The 26,711-nt window shown below is 42.1% G+C and overlaps 1 protein-coding gene across 3 annotated transcripts in view; it reads left to right on the top strand.

Annotated features, from left to right (window-relative positions):
• Positions 1-17,808: 17,808 nt before the first annotated feature.
• LOC129740609 (T-cell leukemia homeobox protein 3) overlaps positions 17,809-26,711 on the top strand; it is a 70,797-nt gene continuing 61,894 nt past the window's right edge. For 2 of the 3 annotated variants that reach the window (XM_055732329.1, XM_055732322.1), the window contains exons 1-2: positions 17,809-18,626; positions 23,203-23,627. In XM_055732329.1, coding sequence (XP_055588304.1) covers positions 18,415-18,626; positions 23,203-23,627 — 637 coding nt within the window. In that variant the 5' untranslated portion in view covers positions 17,809-18,414. The remainder of the gene's footprint in view (positions 18,627-23,202; positions 23,628-26,711) is intronic. The other variant, XM_055732337.1, reaches the window with a different exon arrangement.

Below are 26,711 nucleotides of genomic sequence, written 5' to 3'. Positions count from 1 at the left end.
TCGAGGGTTTGCCATCACTGAATATAGTTTGTTAAAATAAAAGAAAATCCGCTTCTTTTGTTCTTATTTGTCTTTAGACCTAATTGAATCATTGCACAATGGACGGTGCTGAAAGGAGATCCCTCTTTTTGGCCACATCCCGAAATGCAGCAGTCTTCCTACTGGTGTAAGCTTGCATGACTTTCCGGTCCACTGTTTTTTCCACCGGACCCAGTTTCCGCCCAGATTTTTTTTTTGTCCACGAAGCTGCTTTCTTCTCCGTACTTTCGAATCGAATTTGAAACCGTTCCAATGCGTAAAGGGTGCCCATGATGGAATTGCCATACTATGAAATTGATCTAACTTTTTAACCGTTGGGTAGAATTTAATGAAAAATTTGGGTGGATTTAGTTCATAGTGCCTTATTTACATCCTGCAAGTTCTAAATTCCTGTGATCAAACTCGCGGAAATTGAGTCGATAAAATCTTGCGCATTCATCACGAGAACAACGATCTCTCGCATCGTTCCATCGCTAAAACGTTGGGAATCGCGAATTCCACGGTGTCGCGAGTGATTAAGCGGTTCGAGTAACGATTGACCACCGATCGGAAGCCCCGAAGTGAAGGAAAAAGTATTCCGTTCAACATCAAAAATCAAATCCGCGTAGTTCGGGCCTTCAGCCGAAACCCGAACGCCTTCGTTCGAGATGTGGCTAAGAAGCTGCACCTATACCGAAGATTTGTCCAGAAGGCCAAAACTAAGGCTGTGCTTCGAACGATCAAGGTATAAAAAGCCCCTAATCGCTACGAGAAGCAGAACAAGTCCGCCAAAACCCGCGCCAGAAATTGTACCTCAACATGCTGACGAAAATTGAATGCTGCATCATGGACGACGAAACATATGTGGAGGCCGACTTCAACAGATCTCCGGCAACATGTTTTTCACGGCCAAGGATAAGTCCAGCGTTCCTGAGCATGTCCAAACTCAGAAGATGTCCACATTTGCGAATGAATTCCTGGTTGGGCAAGCCATCTGCACGTGCCGGAAGCAGAGTGCAGCTTTCGTGACCCAGGACACGATGGACGGACAGGTGTACATGGAAAAGTGCCTCCAGAAGCGGCTGCTTCCTCTCCTGAAGGCCCACAACGTCCCAACAATCTCCTGGCCGGATTTGGCCTCATGCCACTACTCCAAGGAGGTCAATTTCGTGCCGAAAATGTTCAACCCTCCCAACTATCCGGAGCTCCGCCCCTTCGAGAAGTACTGACCGATTATGAAGCAGCACCTTCTTAAACGACCTAAGGTAGTGAAGAAAGTCGAGGAGCTGAAGAAAGCATGGGTTTTACATGACATTTGAGCCAGCGCTATTTGTCAAACTGCTTCATTTCTCAAATTATCAAGAAATCTTTGCCTATCGAACAAACGGTGAAAGTTACGCAGGGATTTGGAAAAACAAATTTTGAAATATATCTGCAAAACCACCACAAATCGAAAAAATCAGGATCAGGTCTTTGAAAGTCGGATGCCTTCTCTCGACGAACCATCGGCCGTGGAAACCCTAGAAGCAATTCGAAGGCCAAGCCACACAGACATAGGCTGGACTTTGCTACCGAGGGAGAAACCATTCATACATACATACTATTGATGGACCCCTCGTCTTTAAATGTCTCTTTCGCTCGATTTGCGAACGAACTTCTTCAATTGGATTGCTTGCTCTTGCCCGCACTTGGGTGGAGGCTTGGTCGCTCTGAAGAAAACTGAGCGTTTTTTAAAGCTGCACAGTTTGGAAAAAGCACAGCGATAAAAGCTACACGCTCTTACTCTCAACAGGCTAATCTGAGGAGCGATGTCAAGCATGCGCTCCATATAAAACTGATTCAGTGAAAAACACAAATCACCAACACGATAAGTTCACGTATTTGACGCCTTGAACAGTTTCGAAGTCCACCGACAAATTGATCGATCACTGGTGTAAAAATTTACGTTTCGTTACGTACAATACAAGAAAATATATCTATAGATTCAGAATTAAAACCTCTTCTTGATTATATTTAAAAAAAAATTGACCAAATAGAGTGATGATGACTTCACTATACGCCATATTTTTATTTTTTCTTTGTTCTGAAAATTCAAAAAATGTCATGCCAATTTTCTTATAATGTTTAAAATCAAACCAAAATTTTAGGATATATATTTACTTCAATAAATAAATATTTACTTTAAAAATCAAAAGAAAAGTTAATCGATGCAGCCTTGAGTGTAAAATTGAATGCATTTTCGCTTGATGCCCTCCATCAAAGCCTTCACAGTGTCATCCGGTACCAGTTTCTCAGTTCTTTTTCCATTTTCTTAACATGTCTTTCTCGTTCTTGACTGTCTTCTTGTTCTTCCGAAGTTCCCGTGTCATTTTTGCCCAGTACTGCTTCACCGGGCGCAGCTCCGGACAGTTTGGCGGGTTCATGTCCTTAGAAACAAAATGGACAGAATTGGCCTCATACCACTCCGAGACACTTTTAGAATGATGTCAAATCTGGCCAAAATAGCTGAGCTTCGTCGTGTTGTTGCAAGAACAACAAAACGCGCTTCTCGAGGCACTCAGATTTGTAGTCTCGCCATTTACTGTGCCATTTTGTCATCAAAGGCTCACTCTTCAGTCCACAAGAACAGATGGCCTGCCATACGAGATATTTGGAGGCGAACTTCGACATTTTATTCTTCTTAAATTTGTCGTCCACATCGAACTTGTTCTTGCCGGGAAAAAACTCCAACCCCGGAATTAGCTTTAAATCGGCTTTTATATACGTTTCGTCGTCCATAACACATCAGCCATATTTTGTCAGCATTTTCTCGTAGAACTTCCGTGCACGAGTTGTGGCCGTCCATTGTTGCCGTTCTTCGCGGTTTTGAGGTTCCATACCTTGTGTGTATGTAGTCTAGCTCTCTTCTTTGCATTCTGGACGTAGCTCATTCCGATTCTTTTTAGCCAAATCACGGCTAGAGACGTTGGGATATGCTTTAATCATCTGCTTCACCTTTCCCTCCGTCTTTTTGTTCTCCGGTCCCGGTTTTCTTCCAGATCCTTTGCCGTGGTCCTACGTCAACCGCTCCTGGAACCGCTTAATCACTCTGGAGACGGTTGAATGGTGAGTGTTCAACATTTTTCCCAGCTGCCCGTGCGACAGGTCAGGAAATTCCAGGTGTTTGGAAAGAATTTGTTCTCTTAACTCGCGTTGGTTCACCTCCATTTTCATTGAATCGGAAAACACGACTTCGAGTTTGACTGCATGTAAACAATACACATTAATGAAAAAGTGTGCAAAATTTGGTGGATTTTTACTCAATGGCAAAAAGTTATGCATTGTTGAATGTATAGCGATAATTTCGTGTTCGCTCTTTATGTTAAGGTTAAAGGTAATGTTTGAAAATTACGTTAAAAATGTGTGAGAATAAGGTACTTTTAAAAACAAAACTGTCGTTGATTTTTTGGAACAAAATATTCAATTAACCCCAAACAAACCTAAAGGTTAAAATTTACTCATGGGGGCCGTTCACATACCAAGTGGACAACTTAGGGGGAGGGGAGGGGGGTATGGAAATGTCCACGCTTGTCCACGGGAGGGGGGTAGGGGTTTGGATCATGTCCACGTGGACAAACTTACTTTCAAAATATTTTTTAAATGTGAATAAATATTAAGATCGGTATCGAATTTTGAATACGGCGAATGCGCCAACATCACTGTTTCGAGAAAAACGCGTTCAAAGTTTGACATCTTCATAAGCTCCCAGTAAAAAAATATATTTTGTTTTCATTATTTCTCGAAAACCAATTATCCTTTAGTTAACGTTGTACCATCAAAATGTAGGTTTCCGAACGTACTTTATCACCATGCTGATAACTCCATTTGTTTACATTTGGCGCATTCGCCCTATTCAAAATTCACTACCGAGATGTTTAAATCAAAATCTTAAAATGGCATACTTTTTCAGTTTAAGTTCAAACAGTAAGTAGCCACTTGAAAGCAAGTGATGAATATGATAATTAAGAAATTCAAAATTTTGAATTTTTTTTCATATCAGGACATTCTTAATCGGTTTTAAAAGCAGCCATTTCTATAACAAAAAGGCAAAAAGTGGAATTTTCTAACTGTCAAATTATAGATATCTGTATAAAATAAAAACTTTTTCAAATGTGTCCACGTGGACATCCAGGGAGGGGGGTAGGGGTTAGCCAAATGTCCACGCTTGTCCACGGAGGGGGAGGAGGAGGTCAAAAATCTCATTTTTCTGTCCACGTGGTATCTTAACGGCCCCATGTAAACGTTACCTCCAAATTCTGCATAAATCATGGATTTGAAACAAAACGAAGCTATTAAAATCCCAGGGTTTGTAAAATTTGAAAAAAAAAATAGTGATCCCAATTCGACTCAATCTATTGCACCATACTCCACAATCAGACTAAAATGGGTAAAAAACGATGGTCTAACTATTTGTAGAAAAAAGATGCAAACTCACAGGAGTGTTTTTTATCTATGAAAATAATCTACTTAGTTTTCAACAAAGAACCAGAAGTCAATTTCATCACTTTCGTTGAGGTGTAATTGGCGTGGAGTTCCTTACCAAACGCTTGTTATGCTTTATGTACAATAACTTTATATAAAAATTATGCACTTCAAATGTCTAAAGTCGTAAAAAAGGTTTAATCTCACCAAATGTTGTCATCGACAACACATATTCTTCGCTGATTCGGAACCGTACATCTAAAGTTGGCAGCAGCCAGGTTGAGCAGTTTTGATATCAGAATCTACTGCAACCGAAGTTTCTGGACCGGATTTGTTTCTTCCCATATCCTGTAGTTTTTATAATTACTGAATACAGCACACTTCACAATTTTGTACACCTTTGCGGTTATTTTCAACTGGATTCGATACTGGTTCTTCTTTATTTAAAGTTTCTTAATCTCAGTTGGCATGACTATTTCACGAGGTGAAAATTTTTGACGTCCGTACGGGTCAACGCCTACTCGATCCTCCCTATAACAAAGATACACTTGCAAGCAGCGTTGCCAAAAATTAGGATAAATCAGATACGCCAAAGTGGTTATTTCTTTTTTTTGTTCGCTCTCAAAAATTTGAGGTAGTTCTGCACCAAGCACAAAAAAGTCAGGGAAAATTAGGCTTCATTTGAAAATTCATGGAAAATCTAAGGGTTCTCTGATAACCTGAATTGACTTCTAAACCTAGCAAGAAATGATATACTTATTATCACATATCGGAGGCACGCTGCTGAACCGCGCTGTAAGTATTTATGTTCATAAATTTTTATTTAGCTGCACCGAGCGGATGCTTTATGAATAATAAGCCACCTTGTTCTTCCCCAACCCAAACTCAACTCTATTGTTATTGCTCGGAAATTGATTCCTCTCGGCCTGCAGTAGGTTGGGAAAACGGTATTCATAACCATATTCCGCTCACGTTCCCAGGAAAATTCATTGATATGTGACTTTTTCCTCCAGCCACCCGACTCAACGACCGATTCTTGACCGAAACAACGAAGGCCTATCAATAATTCATCCAAACAAATTATTGTTATTGCGATTGGCATTTTATTGCCATTGTGGCCTTTTGTTTCTTCGGCTTTTTTGACTTTTGAGATAATCGGTTCGGGGCTCAGATCGAGTCAAAACTGAACCGACGAAATCCGAGCCATTTCTCGAAGTGTACCATTTGCTTTCTTTTTTCTCTACATTGATTGGAAAAGAAACAAGACTATTACCTTTCCGAGAACATGCCTTTGATTTTCCTTTTCAGTTGAGGGGCCAAAATAGAACGGATAAGAAACAGAAAATAATCGCACGCAATTTTCCCATCGGCAATCAACAAAACAGCTCTAGCAATTTATAATTAATTTGCTGAGATAAAGCTGCAAAATTCATACGTCTCTCACCGAATGAACGACTACCTCGTTCTCCTAAAGGCTACAACAGAGTCGTTAGATGTAGGAAAAACGTGAAAAAAACTGGTGGGAAACCCGACAGAACAGAGCAGGCGGAAACGAAATTAAACTTATATCACTCTTCATTTGGTTTAATAGTATTTTACAGATTCATTTACCTACAGCCATTTTCACCCGTCCGCCACCGCTTGATTCTTTGGGAAACGAGATTCACACTCACACCGACGCAAAGAGTTTTCCTCACCCACACCACCAATGGTCAGTTCTCTCACACACCCCTAAACGAAAACTGTCAGTGTGTGCTTCGCGCTGTTTCGCAGGGCTGCGTTCAGTTTCATCTCCCATGTGCATGAGGTAGGGCCTAACAGACGGTGCAATTTTCTTTCGCTTCTCGTGGTCCTCCGATCAAAGTGGGCTAGGCCATCGGGTTGCTGCGTTAGTGTTAGTTTTTTGTTTTGAATTTCCACAACAGCAGTCAGTAAACAGCAATCAACATCAGCGAAAATCACAATTGTTAATATTTAAATCGTAATTGAATACATTATTCCATTCCATCCACTCTATACATTTTCATCTCGGCAACTCGTTTCAGCCAGGCAAAGGCGATTAAATTTGAAGGGGCAAATAAACTTTTACAATCAAATAAAATGGCTTTTTTTCTTGTACTGTTTCTTTTCTTTCGGAAGATGATGGGTTCGTTTTTTTTTGCTTAGGGGAAAACTGTACAAGACGCACCAGCGGGGTAAGATGGCCCATGTCATTCTTTCTCAAATATACACTAGCCTACGGCTTCAAATGATGTTTTTCTTCATTTTTATTGTAGCAAACAAGCTTTTTCATCATTCAATAGATGAAAAGTTCACAAAATCTACTTTAGTTCTTAGAAACAAAGGAATTAATGGAATCAGCGTGAAACTTGTAATTTTTCATAAGTAACATATAAGGTTTTATGGTAAAACAGCCTGCGCAATCTGACCAAACTACAGCTTGTCGTTTTACCACTCATGTGCACTTTCGGAAGACTATAAATATTTTGTTGTATTTTATAAACTTGCTACAAATTTTATCAAAAATCAATCATATGAAAATTGGGGCAGAATGCCCACAAGACCACGTGTTTTACGCTCAAATTTTGAATGCTGTTAACTTTTGAGAAAACCCGAATGTCAAAACAAAATGCCATTCTTTTTATTTGCTGACTCCCAAATTACGATAACAATGCATAATTATAACAAATTTCGTCCTTGTTCGAGTTAAAACGGTGCACCAATATTCGATTCGAAAAAATTATCGGCCGCCATGTTTGCCGCGATATCACAATATCTGTCAAAAAAATTGAATTTCGTTGCCTACTTGAAGGCGTTTTATATATAAGGATATTAAAAAGTGTATTTTGAAAAGCGAAATTTTCGATGAGTTTAGCAATACTAAATGATTTTTAGCCAAAGAATGGTAGTTTACAAAAATACGATGAACATGTAATTAAACATTTGGTGTTTTAATAATTACATTCCGTATAATCATTGTTCTATTTCTTACCACCCTTCCTGTTTGGTGCGTTCTGTCCACTAGTTTTGGCGTTCTACCCCGCGGTTTGTTTTCTGGCTGTTTTAGTTTTTTTACAAAAACATAGTCAAAATCGAGTTTTTATCATATTTTTTCTTTTCGATAAAACGTAACTTTCATCCTTGAATCGTCGTCAACTTTCAATTTGGTTCTTAAATGATTGGTATCGCTATAAATAGCAATTATCCTTAGCTGGTGCGTTTTGTACAGTTTTACCCTACATTACCGACAGACAGCGGGAACGAAAAAGAAAAATATGCTCATCAAAAGTCCTGCACGGCTGCGTTCCTAATCATAGGCCGGGCCAAAAGTTACTTTGTAATCAAGTCTTACAACTATCTCGAGCGAGCCTTGAAGGTGGAAAAACAACGAATCCAATCAGTAATCGTGATTGAAAAATTATCCGATATTCTTAACTTCAATGATGGCAATTCAGTGACTTTGGGTAGCTTGTGGTTTCCGTTGATGGGGCAATGTTACATTACAATAAGAAACATCATCGACCACGTTGGCCTAATTTATTCAATCGCAGCTCTAAAGATTCATCACTGTTACATTACACTCTGTTTTCAAATCGAAGGCATTGAAAAATCTTTTTCAAGAATAATGTCGATAATAGTCGTTTTCCATATTTATGCCGTTCGCGACTTTATATCAACGTTGCAATTGGCGGACAGTTATAGAAAAACTTATCCGGTACAACTGTGTTCGGTGTATACTCTTGGGCTCCAACTCGCGGTAATCGGCTCAGGAGGCAACTGACTTGCAAACTGAGCTATACCACAAGCCCTCTTTTTTCTAGAATCTTGAAATTAAAAAACAAATGATAATATTATAAAATCTGAAAGTCGATAATAATTCATAATTTTCCTAAAAACTTTACTCTAATTCTTAAGGAAGTCAGGCGAAAACTAAATAGAATTTATTACAAATTCTCTTATTATTTTTTTTACAAATAGAATTCAACTAATTTTTTATACATATTAGAATTAAATGTCTAAATTTGGGCTCCGTACGCGTCTGTTCTCCATGCCAGGGGCGATGTGCGGAGTGTTGGTGTTTAATACTGTCTAAGTCGGAGGGACCTCGACCAAAGAGCAATCCCCCCAGTTCTTGGTCTAAAGCCACGAGAACTGATCCGGGGTGGGCACTACATCGGCCTCTTTTTCGGCGACTTGACTGGCTCTCGACGGCAACGGAGGCCTTCGAGGGCGGTCTTGGGCAAAGCAAGGACTCCACTGGATCGCAATCAAACACCGGTCTTTCAATTTTTAATATGTATATTGTTATAAACTTACTGTTGTGTTGTGTTGTGTGATGTTAAGTGTAAGCCGACTGGAACGCTGCTTCAACGATGGTGGACGATGGTGGTTGATGGCTGGGTTGCTTGGCTGGACAAACGGTGGACAATTTGGCGATCACGTGGACGATCAGGTGGCCGAGTAGGTGTTGGATGGCTGGCCTGGTGGATCAATGAAACTGCAGATGGCCGAACCTAACCTTAACTCAACCTACTGTGGGCTGCACCTGCGGTTAGTTCGGATGGGGTTTGGCTTGGCTGCTTTGTGGCTCGATTGAGCTAATCCCGCACTGCTTGGTTGCTTCCCGACAAGATGGCTGAAGCACCTTCACACACCTGGCTTAACCCGGCTTGGGTCGAATTTGAGCAAGTTAATTAAATGCGTCCTAGGAAAAATGGTCCATTAGCACGGCGTAAGGATCAAACTTTATCTCGTTTGGTACCTGATTTCTTCGTGATATCAATCTTCACAATAATCTTTCCACTGACTGGTCAAATAACTTTATATGCACTTATCTGAACTGCACTGACCGAGGTACGAGCCTGGAAAGACTTAGTCAGATACATGCATTGGCCGGCAGACCTTAGTTTTTTCCTTTTTTTTTTTTTTTTGTTCTTTTTAGCCTTTTCTGTTAGTGTGTCCAACCTTACATTTTACCTGTGTCCAACATTTTCCAATGAAAAACCTTTTAGTTTGTTCCTTGTTTTGTCTTATGTTTCTGTACGTGTTGTGAGATTTGCCTGCATGTAATTTAAAGTGACCGTTGGGAGCACCTAGCTAGCTGAACCTAATTATTTATTTACAATATTTTTATTTGCTCAATTAATTCATTCAATACGTTATTTGATTCAAGACTAAATAGTTTAACATTAAGCGACACATATTTATTTTAACTAAAATTCGTGCTAATGTTTCGTTTCATGTCTCCATATGTCGCATGCCTACATTCAGGATTATCAAAGCTTCGCAACGTGGGGTGCGTTCACACCTTCGTTCGCTTTTCCTGAGTGTTTCTAGGAAGGTGGTAAGGGGCAAAACGCTCAACCGGTAACATGTTCGGGACTCAAAACAGCAACATCACGACGGTCCTCCTGCCAGATAGTTAGGTTAACTGCCTGCCTTGCGAGCCCGTGACTTACAAAAACACAAGCAACAAACAACTCAAAAGAATTTTCGGATTGAACTCGGCAAAGACCTTACTTACTTACTCAATGATCCCGCGCCGATCCTCCAGTGCATAGGGCCATGGTAAAAGACCTCCACTGTTGACGATCCGGAGCCAGCGTCTTCACCTGGTCCCAGTCAAGATTCTCGTCGACAGTTCGGATTTCAGCGGCTAGGCTTCGCCGCCACGAATTTCTGGGTCTGCCTCTTCTTCGATGACCTTCTGGATTCCAATCTAGCGCCTCTCTGCAAATCTCGTTTTCATCTCTTCGCAGCGTGTGCCCAATCCATCTCCACTTACGTTCCCGAATCTCGATTTCTAGCGCCTTTTGATGACACCGGCGATGTAGTTCCTCATTCGAGATCCAGTTGCCAGGCCACCAAGCGCGGATGATATTCCGCAGGCAGCGGTTTACAAATACTTGCAGTTTTCGAGTCGTTACCGCATATGTGCACCAAGTTTCGCACCCGTACAGCAATACGGATTTGACGTTTGAGTTGAAGATTCGGATTTTTGTTCGTAGAGAGATCTGGCGTGACCGCCAGATGTTTCGGAGACTCGCAAACGCAAATCGGGCCTTTCTGATCCGTGTTTCGATGTCTTTTCTGGTACCACCATCAGGCGTAATCTGGCTACCAAGATACTGGAAGCACTCCACTTTCTCAACTTGTTGCCCAGCTACCATGAAACTGGAGGGATTTCCTGTGTTGATCTCCATCGACTTGGTCTTTCCGACATTGACTTTGAGACCTGCTGCCTTGGAACTTTCGGTGAGGTCGTCGAGTTTGCTCTGCATATCTGGTTGTGTTTGGGCAAGCAAAACAATATCGTCAGCCAGGTCAAGGTCGTTCAGTTGCTCCATTGTTGAAGGATTCCACGGCAATCCTCGGTTCGGTGCACAGTCAATCGATCCAATCAGAATCTCATCCATTACGATTAGAAAAAGTAGCGGTGATAGAATACATCCTAGTCTCACTCCACCAGTTACCGGGATTGATTCGGACAAGACACCGTCGTGCAAGATCTTGCACGAAAATGCCTCATACTGTGCTTCGATGAGATGGACTAGTTTCTCTGGGACCCCTCGTCGCCTTAGAGCCGCCCAGATGTTTTCATGGTTAAGTCGGTCGAATGCTTTTTCGAAATCAACGAACACCAGCAGAAGAGAGTCCTGGAATTCGTTGATTTGTTCCAGTATGATTCGTAGCGTTGTGATGTGGTCCACACATGATCGTCGAGATCGGAATCCAGCTTGTTGCCGTCGGAGTGTAGCGTCTATTTTCTCCTAGATCCTGTTCAGAATCACTTTGCAGAGTACTTTGAGGGTTGTACAGATCAACGTTATGCCTCGCCAGTTACCGCACTCTGTCAGGTCTCCTTTCTTCGGGACCTTTACGAGGATACCCTGCATCCAGTCGGCCGGGAATGTTGCAGTATCCCAGATGTCAGCGAAAAGACGGTGCAACATTTGTGCTTATAGGGCAGGGTCGGCTTTCAGCATTTCAGCAGGGATGCAATCGATCCCAGGTGCTTTGTTGGATTTCATGTTTTTGATTGCTGCTTCTATTTCAGCCAGCGAAGGCGCTTCCGAGTTGACGCCATTTATGCGACTTACTGTTGGCGCTTCGAGCTGCAGATTCTGTTGGCCATCGCTATTCGTGACTCGGAAGAGTTGTTCGAAGTGCTCAGTCCATCGTTTGAGCTGATCTGTTCGATCGGTCAATAACTGACCTGCTCGGTCTTTTAGCGGCATTCTTGCATTAGGCATTCTTGCAAAGACCCACGCTACGAAAAGGGACAAGCGATTGGAAACTTGGAACATTGAACTGCCGATCTTTAAATTTCATAGGCAGTATCCACGTGCTCTCCAACTAATTGAAGACCCGCTAATTCGACATCGTAGCGCTGCAGGAGGTATGCTGGAAAAGCTCAACGGTACGAACGTTTCGAGATATTCAATATACCATCTACCAGAGCTGCGGCAACACACACGAGCTTGTAACAGCTTTTATATAGTGGTGGAAATCATGCCGGTTTAGGATCAAGAGCCGGTTCATCAACATCAGCATCATCAACGTGCAACAGCCTTGAAAGTACCGGTGACGACAAAGAAGAATTCTACGAGTAGCCCGAACGTGAATACGACCGCTGCCCAAAACATGATATCAAGATCGTCATTGGGGATTTCAAAGCTCAGGTCGGCTAGGAGAAGACATCAGTTGACAAACGAAAACGACCTTAGACTTATAGATTTTGCGGCCTCCAAACGAAAAGCCTTTTTCAGCACCAATTCTCACACGAGTACACCTCGAGATCACCGTAACAAATGCAATCTAAGATCGACCACATTTTGATAGATAGCCCGCACTTCTCGGACATCATCGACGTCAGATCCTGTCGAAGCCCGCCGGCATCGAGTCCGACCACTATCTGGTGATGGTGAAAATGCGCCCAAAACTCTTCGTAGTGAATAACATACGAAAACGACGCCCTTCTCAGTTGAATATCGCACCATTGAAGCCCTGCGACCTAATCGCTCGAAACAACGCTGCCGGCAGAGGGCGAGCTTGACGGAGTCCCTCTCGAGGAATGTTGGGATACCATGCAGACAGCCATCAACAGCGTTGCGGAGAACGTCATCAGGCATATTGAATGAACACGGCGGAACGACTGGTTCGACGAGGAGTGTAGAAGAGTGATAGATGAAGAGAAGTCATCAGGCCGGCTTTACGGAGGGACGGCCGATGACGGACCAGATCTTCACACTACGGCAAATCCTGCAAAAATGTCGTGAACACCAAGTCCCTACGCACCTTCTTCCCATCGACTTCAAAACCGCATACGACACGATCGACCGTGACGAGCTATGGAAAATCATGGACAAGAACGGCTTTTCCGGGAAGCTGACCAAACTGATTAAGGCAACTGTGTGGATGTGCAACACATCCCTCATACGACACACGCACACTAATGTCCCACACAGACCTCGTCGGCGACTTCCGACTGAACTCGTTTGGAACATAAATATACTAGAGAAGTGTGATTAACGCTTCGATAATAATGAGCAGGTATGATGTAATAAGTTTACATAAGAAGATAAATATAGCAAAGTTGAACTGAAGTAATGTAACCGGTGAGTGTTTTAGAAGCCCAAGGTCGATATGAAAATGTGCAAAGGAAGTGCTGGCGGGGAGAGGAGGCGAACCGTACCATACATCATCGGCACAACAAACATGAAATAGCTCCGTAGACGAACGAGCACGATGGTGAACAATAGATGGAGCTGCTCTTAACAGGCTAAATAGGTGGGCTTCACAAGTAGCGCAATGGGGCGTAATCCCAGGATGGGGCCGTATCCCGGTTCCGGGGGCAATGCCCTTTACTTAGAGCGATCACTTCACAAGAAACATAGGAACACTACACATCATACCAGTCGCGTTATTTGAATGTGATTGTGAACCACATTGTCGGATAGAACCCGTGTTAAAAGGTTTATCATACGACCAGGTGAGAAGTGGCCGCCGCCCCCGGAACCCGTACCGTTGGAAGATACCCTAATGACCTTGCTTTCTATTCCATTGCTCCAACAGGACCCCTTTTCTTTGTTTCGTATGAAGTTTGCTGTTCGGAGGACGAGAAGCACTTGCAGTTGCAGGCCGATAATTGCCGAAAACCACCGTCATTGCTGCTCGCCAAAGCTGAGTGTCCCCAAGCGACCGTAGACAACGACCTGTTCAACCGCTTGGACGCCGGCAGTATGAACCGGAAGTCAGGGCGGCAGTGCTAGAGTCCAGCTGACAGCCGGGAGCTGAGCAACCCGTCGCTCAGCAGGAAGTGTCATTCTTGGAGTTCGTGAGACCAACAGTAATGAGGTAGGAGTTAAAAAGCTCATCATAAGGATTTATTCGAAAGTGGGGGAAGGCACAGTAGTTTGTCGACCTATTGCCAATAAAGCGTGGAAAGTTCGTCTCTTCAAGACTCAGTTTTTCCTTTCGCTAGCTATCTCGCGGATTTTGCTAACCCTGAGGCGTTATGAGGGGGGTTCTCAGTGGTGCTGGGCAGGCTAGCTCACCCATAGGTTAAAGGGCATAAAGTTTATTTGTTAGGTATGTTCATTCCAACTTTTTTTTTGCAGGAGGTCAATTTCATATCATTAAATGACGTTCTGGTAAACTTCCGGGGCAGGAAAATCGTGTCCTTTTCTATTTCTGATCGACACGGGGCCAATGCTAACATAATCGGAGGTTCGGATTGGGAAATTTTGAACACAATATCAGCAGGGATTGACACGGGATCACGGGAGATATAATAATTCAGGAGCTGCGTAATTACGCAACCCGTGACCCTATGTTGATCAATTTTGCATTTCAAGCAACCGTAGAAACTGTTGGAACTTCTAAATCGATAGGGCAAATAGATTTCTTAGCCGTCAGTGAGGGTAGGCGATCTTTGCGTGAACGGTCAACGGCTGTAGGAATGAATCTGCTGAGGGTAGGCCTTTCTGTAAACAACTGCGATGAGAAAAATGCGTATTATAATGAGATGGCGGCTACAGGAAGTGGAAAATCAAGGTATAATTGAGCGAGTTATTGAGGCACTCAACTGGATCAATGGCATGTCCTCTGTTCCGAAGGACAAAAATGACTTCAGGCTAGTTGTGAATAAGCAGTCGACAGATAAAGCTTAGTGGCTCTTAGTTTAGGCTCCCCTTAGTGGATGAAATGAAAATAAAGTCATGGTGCTAAGATTTTCACGAAACTTGATCTTACCTGCGCAGCGCTTACTATCACCTGGAACTAAGTAAGGACTCCCAAGATTTGACCACCTTTTTGACTGAAATCGGTATGTACCGTTTCACTCGGTGAATGTTCGGGGTCAATTGCGCTCCTGAATTATTGCAGGGGGAAATGTACTCATCTTAGCGGATTCTATCGAGTAACTTAGAACGAACACATGCCGGGCCGGGTACTTGAGGTTTTGCACTTAAATAATCTAACGAGCCAGCCTAGAGGTAAGGTGTCGGAAGGGTAACTCAGAGGGTAACTCAGAGGGTATAGCATCCGATGGATGGGACGCAGTACTGTGTGCGGATTTCGGGTGAATTGTCGAGTTCATTCGAATTGCGCAGGGGGCTTGGACAAGGCGATGGTCTATCCTGCATGAAGATTAACGAGGCTTTCGAAGAACTTTTTCGACGAGCAGTGAGCGAAATACGGATAACGCAATACACGATTTTCAACAGATACAGTCAACTTATCTGCTTTGCCGACGACATTGACATAGTCGGCAGATCATCTGAGGCGGTGGAGGAGATCTACCGCAAACTGAAACGCGAAGGAGGAAGGATTGGGTTGATGATTAATAAGTCCAAGACGAAGTTTATGCTGGCCAGCGGATCCAAGACCAACCAAGCCCGCTTGTCCAGTAATAACAAGGTCACGATCGACAGCGTCGAGCTGGAGACAGTCTAAGACTTTCTCTATCTCGGCTCACTCGTGACCGCAGACCATAACTATGGACTTCTCCACAAGCAACTGTGGTCGAGAAGACCTAGTGCTCGCACTAAGTGTAACCTGTACACGACGCTCATTTGACATTTGTTCTCTACGGACACGAAAAATGGATGTTGCTCGAGGAGGATCTGCGCACACTTGAAATTTTCGGCAGCGTGCAGAAGAACTGGCTGGGCGGATATGCTGAGCAGGACATGTTGGAGAATGCCAGACGACTGTTCTAAAAACCAGGTGTTCGCTACAAATCCGGTAGAAACGGGACGAGTTAGTGTAAGATCAAGTGGAGCGTGATCTCGCGAATGTGGGTTGTCCGAGAAATTGGAGAACGGTCGCCATGGACCGAATTGAATTTTAGGAATTATGTTCTAGATGCACATGTCGTGAAACGGAAAACTATGAAAATAAAAAAAAAAACGAGCGAAGAGCATTTGAAATAGAAGCTTGACCACATGCTAAATTCTTTGTCCCGCATCAATTAACTTTATTGAAGAAGTAGTACCCAATAGAGAAGGCACTACATTTTTCGATACAGTTAATTATGGATGGTTCGACCGCCATGTGAGTGTGCACATGTGCCGAACGGACAAAAAATTTAGCATGTGGTTGCTCTGTTAAGTCTTCTATTGTGCGATATCGTTCCATCGATGGCTAGGTAGATTTCTTATTTTCGTTTTGTGCGGATGTTCCAACTGGATTGAGTTGTCGCATACGGTCAACGGTCAGAAATCTTGGCCTAACTATTTTCGATTATCGGAACGATGTTTTGTAATTGATTTTTATAGCCGAATTATTTTTATTATTTTAAGAGGAGAAATCACCGTGAATTTGTTTTATGAAATGAATTTGCGGCTTTATCGGTGAGGGTTAAAGAGTTGATCTTCTATCCGTCTTTCATTTCAACTCTTTAACCCTCACCGATAAAGCCGCAAATTCATTTCATAAAACAAATTCACGGTGATTTCTCCTCTTAAAATAATAAAAAAAAACACTAGTCACGCGTACTTCCCTGGTGAAGACCCAACGAACATCCTGGAGTGTTGAAAATCAACCAATTTAAGTATCGGGGCTAGTTCCACGGTAGTCGTTAAACCGTAGACACATCGCCATATCGGTTTCAGCCGCACAATTTTTGAGGATAAGTTTGCTGACCTGAGCCCTATGGACTCTGCAGTCTACAGTATACAGAACGCCGATGTCGGTTTGGAAGTTCTGAAGCACCGTCTAGTAGAAGTCTGGGATAAAATACCACAGTAAGCTCTGCGGGCTTTTCAAGAGATGCGCCTCGAGCTTCTACAGCAACTGGTTAAGCTCAAGGACAATATAATCGATTTGTACCAAAGTGGCATTCAATTCAAATTAAAATAGCTAAGTGCTGGTTGCTTGTGCAATTTCTACGAGATCTTTTGATAACTAATATGTTCGATGCTTATTTATTTTCGTTATTTAGAAAAGGCTAATATTCAACTGAATTGAAAATTGTATTCCAACGTTAACCCAGAATCATGGCTCCAAATTGCTGAACTCAAAGTGAAACAATCTCGCATTTTCCCTCATTCATTACCCATTTTCATCGCTAAACGGCACCGTTCCGGCTAAATGCCGAACGAATGCAATCAGCAACATAATCATTTCTACATTGCATAAAAGCAATCAGGAAAATCGAATCCAATACAACACACAGGCGCAGCAGATGGGAAAGGCAACAGTTATCCCTCGCTCCCTCTCCCCTTCTTCTCATCCTTATTGCCCATCCGCTGCTGTGAAAGCTCACCCAGTGTGAATCCGAAGCAGAAATCACAATAAAATGTATTCAATTTCAGCAAGCAGTCCTTTCTACACGATACTCCACAGTCAGTCACTGGAATCAAGCAAGCAGTTCATGGTCTCGTTCACAATAAAAAGAAAATAACCCTACAACAGCAAACGACTAAAAGAAAACCAGACTGCCTCGTTAACGTGAAAATCGTTTTGAATAATTCGCTCATTCACAATGTGCTTGTGAAAACGAGCACACACACACACACTAGCTAGCGGAAAAGTAGCCCCTTTTTAATTTATCTATACGTACTACCGTGCTTTGTTTACACGCAGCAATAGGGCGCGCGCCAGTGTTGGTGCTGATCCGGCAGCCAATCAGCGACCGATGCAATTTTCCCGAGTCCGCTTCGATTCGACCGTAGCATAGCAGTGGTGGTGTTTGTTGTTTTCCTGCAGCTAACAGCGACGAGGAGGCGTGGCCTCCGCTGATTGGGAGATGTGTTTAGCTTTTTGAAACTAGTTCTTTCAACGGCCTGACCAAACGGGATGTTTCCGACGACAGGCGGAGGCAGTTGTTGCACAATCTTTCCACTTCTGACAAGTTAGTACCGTTTGAGATTGCCAATCGCGTGGAAGCTGCACGGAGCAGATCGTTTGAATTGAGTCGTAGGGATACGTTTCGCGGTTCGCTAATTCTATATCGGTTCCGTCGCTGAGTGTCAATCAAGTGCTTGTTTTTGGATTCTTCGAGTCGAAAAAGAAATAAAATAATAAGCTGATTTTACTTAGGAGCAGATAAAACTTAACGAGCTTTTAATTGAACAAGTGATTTATGACAAATCTCCACATTTGACGGATGATATCTGGGGGTAAAAGTGCGCGGTAAGATCTTTGCTTTGTTGCAGCAGCTGTCGAGTGTGAGTGTGCTAGTTGTGGTTCGCTGACTTGGCGTTGTGGGTTCGATAACCTTTTCGCGAAAACCTCGTTTCCGCTTGCTGTGTTTCTAGTTAAAGTTGAAGTGCCACGCCAACTGTGACGGATCATAATAATAATAATCCGTTGTTAGCCTAATGAAAGTAAAACCCAATCTGTGAAACATTTTCTCGAAAGTGATAAACGAAACCCGTTAGGCGGAAACCAACAAAAAAAAAAACCGTCAAAATTCCGCCTCTAGCAATAATGTCGTCAAACGGTGCCGCGCACGACGACGACGATCTGGACCACGATCAGGAGATCAATGTGGATGCCGTCGATTCGGATTCGAACCACTCGCGGATGTCGTACAACAGCGCCGCCGGATGCTCGGACGAGGAGGATATCGACTTGGAGGATGGCAACGGAAGCTCCTGCTGCGATGATTCGGATATCATTAGGTACGGGCTAGCGATTCGGTAACTATTGTTTTTTCTATATCGATTGTTATTTTCGGGGAACACATCTTAGTATTGTCAATGCAGTTGAAATCCGAAGTTTTCGCGTTGGCAACCTTGCCAACCAACGACGATGACAAAGTCACCAAACACCTCAGTAATCGGGAACCTTTTCTTTTGTTTGGTTCCGACAATTGGAAGATGTTTGATAGATGTCTGGTCAACATGAAATGTTGTCGTCGCTGATGTTGACGAAGACTCCGGTTTGGGGATTCAACGGCAATATATTGATGATATAGGATCAAATAATCCTTTTAACACCAAGCAAAACGAGCATACAATTGCGAAAATAACCGACCAAAAACGGTGAATTTGCAGAGGTTTTACAAAACAAAAAAAAACAAATGTAGAAATGATTCAGACAAAATTTATACAGTAGTTTGTTACACACATGATGAAGAAGGAAATCATGTTAATTTTGTTCTGATTTTCATCTGAACTCATAGGGTCAACGTCATAACAAGACGTCATCGAAATCTTAGAAAATTGTTTTCTTTAAAACGTTATGGCACATCTGACAAGCACATTTTTCACGACTTTGGGAATATTTGAACGAGCGATGTTTGAGTTTCAAATTCAACTATTTCTGGTCTATACTTTAGTGTTCGGCTTCCCCTTTCCACTAAGCGATGCATTGTTGATTTATTTATGTATCAAGATTACACTCGAATGTAATTAATCTTTCTACAAATTCGTAAAACATCGTTCTACTAATTTGTTAAACCCTTTCGCTGAACTCCACCACGATATATTGCTATGTAGGTACTTCATCAATTATTCAGTTATGGGGCTAAACGATAGTTTAAAAATGTGCCCGAGTAAAGGGATGCTGTGTTGGAACAAAATCAGTCTTCCGTTTGGTTTTGAAGATTTCTTTACACGTAATAAGGTGTTCCTTCTCGGGAGTTGTACCAAGAATGAAAAATTCGCACTTTATGCCAGCTTTCAAGAGAAAATCATACAGCACCCAATTAACCTCTCTATACTCCACAAGAATGTAATATTCTTGCCGGAAAATCTCATCCCAAATTTTCTTGAAAGAAGAAAAATCGGTTTCGTTTCAACCTTGCTCTCGGAAACCACGCCGAAGGACTGGCGGATGGTGGGTTTTGGTTCATGAAATATTAATCATCTTCAGTAGATAGCATCGGTGATGGTATGTCTTGATCCGGGAGAAATCTACCGCTGCAGATGGAGGAGGGTGGCGCTGTGGTGGGTGGGTACTCACCTCAGTCCGAGGTAATCGAGCCCTATCCATTGCATGCCGAGTAGTTATTTGTTCTGGGTGCACCCAGATAACACTGAACGGAATTAAAACAGCAATTTATTCCGAACAATAGTCACGATAAATGAACGAACAAACTAACGACCAAGAAGATGGGCACGGTTTGTAGCATTAATTGTGGGGAAAGATTATTGCTGTTTTGATTAATCTCCGATTGCATTAATCGCAATGCATTCCAACAGTTCCAATGAGTGAGTCTATTGTGGTAAAGTTTGTTTGAACATGTATGTATGCACAAACGGAATTAATGGAAAATATTTCTTTAAGCATTACGCACTTGAATTTTCAAGAGTTTCATAATAAACTATAGGATCGAAGCAACCAGTTGTTATGAAGTGACGTGTTTTCGTCAAGCTGCTGCAAATGCCTCGAAAATTTGAAAATGATCGAGAAAAAGTTGTTTACTGAACCTGGGACTGAAACAGGAAAAGACGGATTCGTATGTTTTTATCAGAGGATATTGAAGCGCCGATGCACAAGAGCCAGCTAACCAGGACAAGGGAGTATGGTGATGGAATTACAAAATCTTTAAAACGGCCGGAAGTTACCCTTGGAAGCTTGGGACGTTATCGTGAATATCTGGTGAGCTCTTTCAATTTTACTCTATGTTTAAGAAGTTTGAAGAAGTTTGTGTCTTCTTGACGTAATTTCAAAGTAAATTTGACATTTTTGTTTAACAGCCTTAATTGTAAAGCTACAAGTTTCGGTAGGACGAAATCATCACCCGCAATGTTGCCTAGCACCTTCCCTAATTACCTGTTACAAACCTCCCCACGTTCATGAGTGGATCGTAGAGATCTCTTCATCTACTTGTTAAGTAAACATGAGTCACTTAAGTGACTTATATTCCTTTCCCTCTTCTCCACAGAGTCCTCAGGGTCTAGCCAGGGCACATTTAATATCCTATGGGGGCTGGTTTTTCAGTTTAAAAACATTAAGTAATCTTGCCGTGTTTTTGATTTTTTTTTATTAGCCAAAGTTTTAATTGTGTTGTTGTCTTTGATATTTTAAGGTTAACTTTTGTGTTTGAGAAAGTGGACTGTAGTTTAGGCCCAGCAAACAATTTTGTAGGAATATTTTGCAACAAACTTTGTTATACGTTTTATATCCATTACAGAATCATCGCTCAAAACTCGAAAAAACAGAATTTACCTCCCAAAGTGGAGGTAATATACATACATATTTTCAACTTCTGGCTTAAGCGATGAGAATTATACAAATTAGAAAATATTCAACACCTTAGGCGACATCCATAAATTACGTAACACAAAAATGCACTTTTTTATACTCCCCCCTCTAATGTCACAAATCGTAACGCTTTGACCCTCCCCCCCCCCCATTCTTCTCATGTTTATCAATACTGATTTTTGAAGATCGAAAATAGATTTAAACATAAAATTTTTTTAACATTCTTCAAAACGGAATTATATCTATCCAAATCGCTTCTTAATACTCATTGATGATAACTCTCTGATAAAATAAATTGATTGTATAATTACGAGTAGCTCTGTGCTGATGATCTATTTTGTTTACTTTATTTAGTTCTGTAGCATAACTTGTTATGTAAAGTATACTGCACTTAGTAATAATCGTCAGAATTTTGATTGCATTTTTTAAACCATTGACAAAAAAGTCAAATTTCCGTCTTGAGGTTGATTTGGGATAAATGTACCTAATATTCGGTTTTCCAACGGTTATTTCATGAATATTGAATACACATTTTCAAGTAGTATATCTCAGAATCTTTAAAAACCTTTTTCAATTTAAGGCTGTTTTTGAACTGCTCATCATTCTGCAAAAATTGCATGACATCAAAATAGCTGCAATAAGAAAACTGAAATTTTTAAGGAAAAATCGTTACGTAACGATGAGCATACCCCCCTCCCCATTGTCACAATTCGTAACGCTCGAGCTTTACCCCCCCCCCCCCCTCTAGGTGCGTTACGTAATTTATGGATGCCTCCTTATTCGTACATCCTGAAAGTATGCGAGAGAGCTTACACGGAAAATAATAAAAAGCTAAAATTTACCGAGTTAGCAAAGGTGAACGCTCGTGAAAGCCAAAAAGGTAACTTCTACCTCTTCGAGGTGAAACTCACCTCACAGTGAGGTAAAATTTACCTGAATCGAGGTTGGAAAAAAGGTACAATTCACCGAGAAAAAAGGTGAATCCAAAAAAAGTAAATCTTACCTCGTAGCGAGGTGAAGTTCACCTGAATTGAGCTCGATAAAAAAGTATAATTCACCTAGAAAAAATTGCTGCCCCTCTATAAAAAGCATCAGTATCCCTCTCTCTTCTAGCCGTATTTGGCATCTGCACATTACTCCAAGACTGTACTGCAGTGGTTTTCAGGCAATAACATCCAATTTGTCGAGCAAAACATCAATCCACCAAATTGTTTAGTTCCCTGATCAATTGAACGATATTGGGCGGTTGTGAAGAGGATCTTTAGGAAGGAAGGGATAGTTTCTCAAAGCAAGAAAGAATTCGAGAAAAATTGGAAGGCAGCACCCAGAAAATGCACAAATGATACTGTGCAGAACCTGAAGGCTTCAACCAACCTGACATGACCAGGTCGACATATCCCATCAAAACAGCTAAAAATTAATATGTACACAAACTATTTGACTTTCCTTTGACCTTACTAAATCTTTATGTCTTCTTAATCATAACAACAAGGTCAAATCACCTAAATATGAAAATGTGTTGGTGGCAAAGGGGTATAAGTGAATTGAATTGGTGGAAAAGGGGTATAAGTGCATGTGTTTGGGGCCAAAGAGGTATAAGTGCCAAATAAAAAAAAAAAAATAGAACGTGTGCCGCCTAAATTAACATCAAATATGCGTTGTGTTTTATAAATGGTGTTAAATAATTTGTATTCATTTATTAAGATAAAACTCATTAAAAAAGTTAATAAAAATATCTATGGGATTGAATGAAACACAACGTGTTTAAGTGTTTTTTTCTCGGAACCAGCTTTTATGCATTTATACCCCTTGGGCTCCAAGGGCCTAATATGAAAATAAACTCATCGCTCGAATGTTTGTTTATAGTGATAGTGAATATTTTATGCTTTTCGTTGTATGGTTCTGTTAAGAGATTTTTTTTTAAATTCATGGTAATACAACACATATTCCTTCAAAGAGATATCACTAATTTTCAGATTTGAAAACCTTCCTGTTTAAAATATGAACTTCTAAATTTGCAACATTTTCAAATACACATAAAAAAATAAAATCACTTCGTTCCAGTGATCACCACCACCATCAGACGGCCACCGGACAGACGACGCGATCACCAAACGAAGCCCTCTCGTTCAGCATATCCCGGCTTCTGGGGAAATCCTACGATAGCAGCAACAGCAGCCGGAGTCCTTCCGGTCTAGCCGGTGCCGGCAAAGATCACCACCACCACCATCGACGAGAGACCACCGATTCCGGGGAGCACTCGGACGGCGACGGGGACAGTCCCAAGAGCAACGAGAACCATCACATCACGGCCAACGGAGGCCTTCCGTACACCGCCAGTGCCCTGTACAGCTATCCGATCTACCCGACGGCGGGCCACGTGCTTCGAGTGCCACCCCAGCGAGGTCCCTGTAATCCGCTGACCTGGTCTCTGCCTCCGCTACATCCGGCTGCCCTCGCTCACCAAGCCGTCAAGGATCGGCTCACCGGTAAGTCAAATTACACCCATGTCGTCCCACAAAATAAACAACATCATACCTACACAATAGTTAATGGGACACAAATTAAGTGAACCCGGTAATTTTGGAACGGACTCCGAAAAAAAAGACAGCTTTGGGTCAGTCAACGTTTGGAAGGTTAATCACTTCCGGTGGTGCTGGACCTATGCCTTTGTAGGTACCACGCCAAAACGAGAGGACGATGAATCGAATATGATTTCGACGACGGGCGGCGTCACGAAACACCACTATAATGAACAAAGAAGACCGGCGCAGAGAGAGGGAAGAAGAAAAAAACAAACCTTAGATCAATTTTAATCACTTCCAACATGCTAGACGCGGACGCCTCCGGTGTGTCTTATCTTGTTTTGGAGATTGGTTTCAATGAATGAATACCGACCTACAGTCTAACAGAAGAGTGGGACCCAAAAAAAAACAACATGTCTATCTTTCGTGTCAGACGTTTGGAATGTGGCTTCTGGCATGCCCGAAATAGTGGTTCGGTGGTGTTTGATTAGAATGTCACATTCCATTCGGTACAAGGGCGGGGGTACAATTTTCTATCCGAATTCGAAAAAAAAAGTTTTTCTGACAATTGCTAACAACTATAAAAATAGATTAAAAATATGAGTTTAACAACAATGTATAATGGTAAATTGTTACCTCCGGATCGTGGTAACAATGAAAGCTCGATTTTCAAATTCGTAACGTTCCCTTTTATTCATGCAAAGCTCTACCGGGGCACGTTTTAAATTCCTATGATTTTTAGTATAAATTAATACAGGAATATTTCCTGGTGAAATTATCAAGCTTACGTTTAGTGAACTTTCTTCCGCCTCGATTCCAGCTATTAGCCGCCACTAGTCCATACACCTTTAATAAACCTAGGTTAGAGATTTAATTTCAACTTTTCTCTATCAATTTCTCACCTCAACTCGAGTTCCACTGTGTTCCACTTTTCCTGCGCAGTTTCACTTCGCACCCTTCCGTACTAACAGTTGCAATAGTTGTAAATGTAGGGTAAGAATTTGAACTCAACAATAACTAATGTGAACTTTAGCTTTAGCTTTCTTTGAAGCACCAAACTACAATTACTGACTTTAAATTGGAAATATTTATTTTTGTTTACATTTTCCTTCTATTTATCTTCCCGCCTACTCAGGCTCCTGAACTCACTTCTAAGCCACATCCGAACTCATTTTCGAATTCTACAGCTGTCATTTCAGCTCGAGTGCTTTCAATGGCACATTCGGATTCGAAAGTCGATTCAGTGACCAGCGTTGCCAACCTTCCAGATTTTTCTGGATTCTTGAAGATTTTTATGTGTCATCCAGAAATACAGACCTCATGTTGTCTGGTCCAGACTTTTCATAAATTATCCAGTTTTGTCCAGAAATTGGTATAACTCAACGTTTTGATAAAAAACAAATACAATTGAAATCCAATAGCTCATAACGGCAATACTGAATTTACTGTGAAGCAGAATACAGAAGTTATTTCGACAGCTGAATGGGTCTAAGCTTTCGGTTGTTCAAGCTTTTGTTCACATAGACTCAGACCTTGATTATTTTCAAGTAATGAGTAATGTGTATTGAATCATTGAATCCTTAGACTACAATTTGGCAATCTGGCGACCAAAAAAAAAAAAAAAAAAGGTCGTCACCTATAAAGTTTACCATCCAGACTTTTCCAGACATTTTTTCCAAAACTTCCAGACATTTCTGAAAAAACAGTTGGCATCCCTGTCAGTGACGGCCGTCGCGTCGAAGAATGTGTAGCTCGGTTCAGAAGACCTCTTGCTGTGCGAAGCGGAGAAGATAGTCTACAGCTTGGAAGTGCGCGTTGACTCATGCTCGGAGATCTTCCACCGGTGTCTTCAGCTTTGCCGAGGTATCTGGCCATTTTTTTCTGTTTTGTGCTGGTGCTTTGAACCATCTGCTATCGTTCGTTAGAGAGGGTTGACACTGCCACTTCATGCCTTCGTCCGCCGCATTCCACTTCGAGGGGACCCTCTTCCAGCTCTAGGATCTCGCTAACTTCCGCGGCGACGAATACATTGTATTTGCTGTGATCGGCACGTATCCAGGCGATAACGTTGCGAAAGTCTGACTAAAAAACTCAACGGGAAACCTTAATCGATAGTCCCTGCACGACAAACGCAGCTAATCTGGCTCCAATTACTATCGCCTGATGTTCAAGCCTCGGAATCGAGAGGTACTTGAGTGGTGCTACACGACTCTTCGCGGTGACGAGACAGCATTCGACGTTGTCGCCTTCCACGAACCGGAGAAAGACAGCTGCCACCGTGTCATTTTCACTCATGTCGACAAAGGTGTGCAAATGGATCTCGGTGGATGGATGGAGACACTCTGTAGCACCGTGGAATACTAACACTGTTCAAAACACTTATCGTCGATGTTTTCGTCCAGCCTATTCGCTTCCGCCAGATCTCCTGTAGCAGTTCCTTGTGAAACATTAAGAAGTGCGCGATGAGACCCAGAGGGTATTAGATGGTCATCAGGGTGCGAAGTAGGTACCTCAAGAAGGCAGCTCACGTTCTGGCCGATCCCAGTTGATTTTGTAAGTGAAAGTCGGTCTTAGTACACCACCACATCCCCAATATCTTCTCGGTCGCTAAGCTGCATGAAAGGTCGATGCTCTTCTCTGTACAGGAATCTCTACGAAGTGCCGATAGTATGCTAACGGAGTTGAACATCCAATTACGGATATAAAACCCGCCTCGATTGTTGATGTCCTAAACAGTCTTCGCCAACTCAATCGCCTCCTTTTCAGTCTTTGTGCTACACAACACGTCGCTGACATACGTACTATGCACTATTGCCGCAGAGACCGCCGGGAATTGACCGCGTTCATGATCTTCACATACTGTACACTTGCTGGAGAATAGAACACCCCGAACGTCATCCCATAAAATATGTTAATGTTTTGAACAACCTCTTTCCTCGGTCAACGACTTCATAACAACTACCACAGTGAAAGATGCATTGATTGCATCCAGAAATCAGCGGGGTTTCCCACTCTCGCCTTAAAATTGTTTTTCATTTGCATGGGACC

The sequence above is a fragment of the Uranotaenia lowii genome, chromosome 1, assembly GCF_029784155.1.
Source record: "Uranotaenia lowii strain MFRU-FL chromosome 1, ASM2978415v1, whole genome shotgun sequence".
NCBI classification, from domain to species: domain Eukaryota; kingdom Metazoa; phylum Arthropoda; class Insecta; order Diptera; family Culicidae; genus Uranotaenia; species Uranotaenia lowii.
The sequence above is the reverse complement of the archived record's forward strand: the minus strand, read 5'-3'. Positions and strand labels throughout refer to the sequence as shown.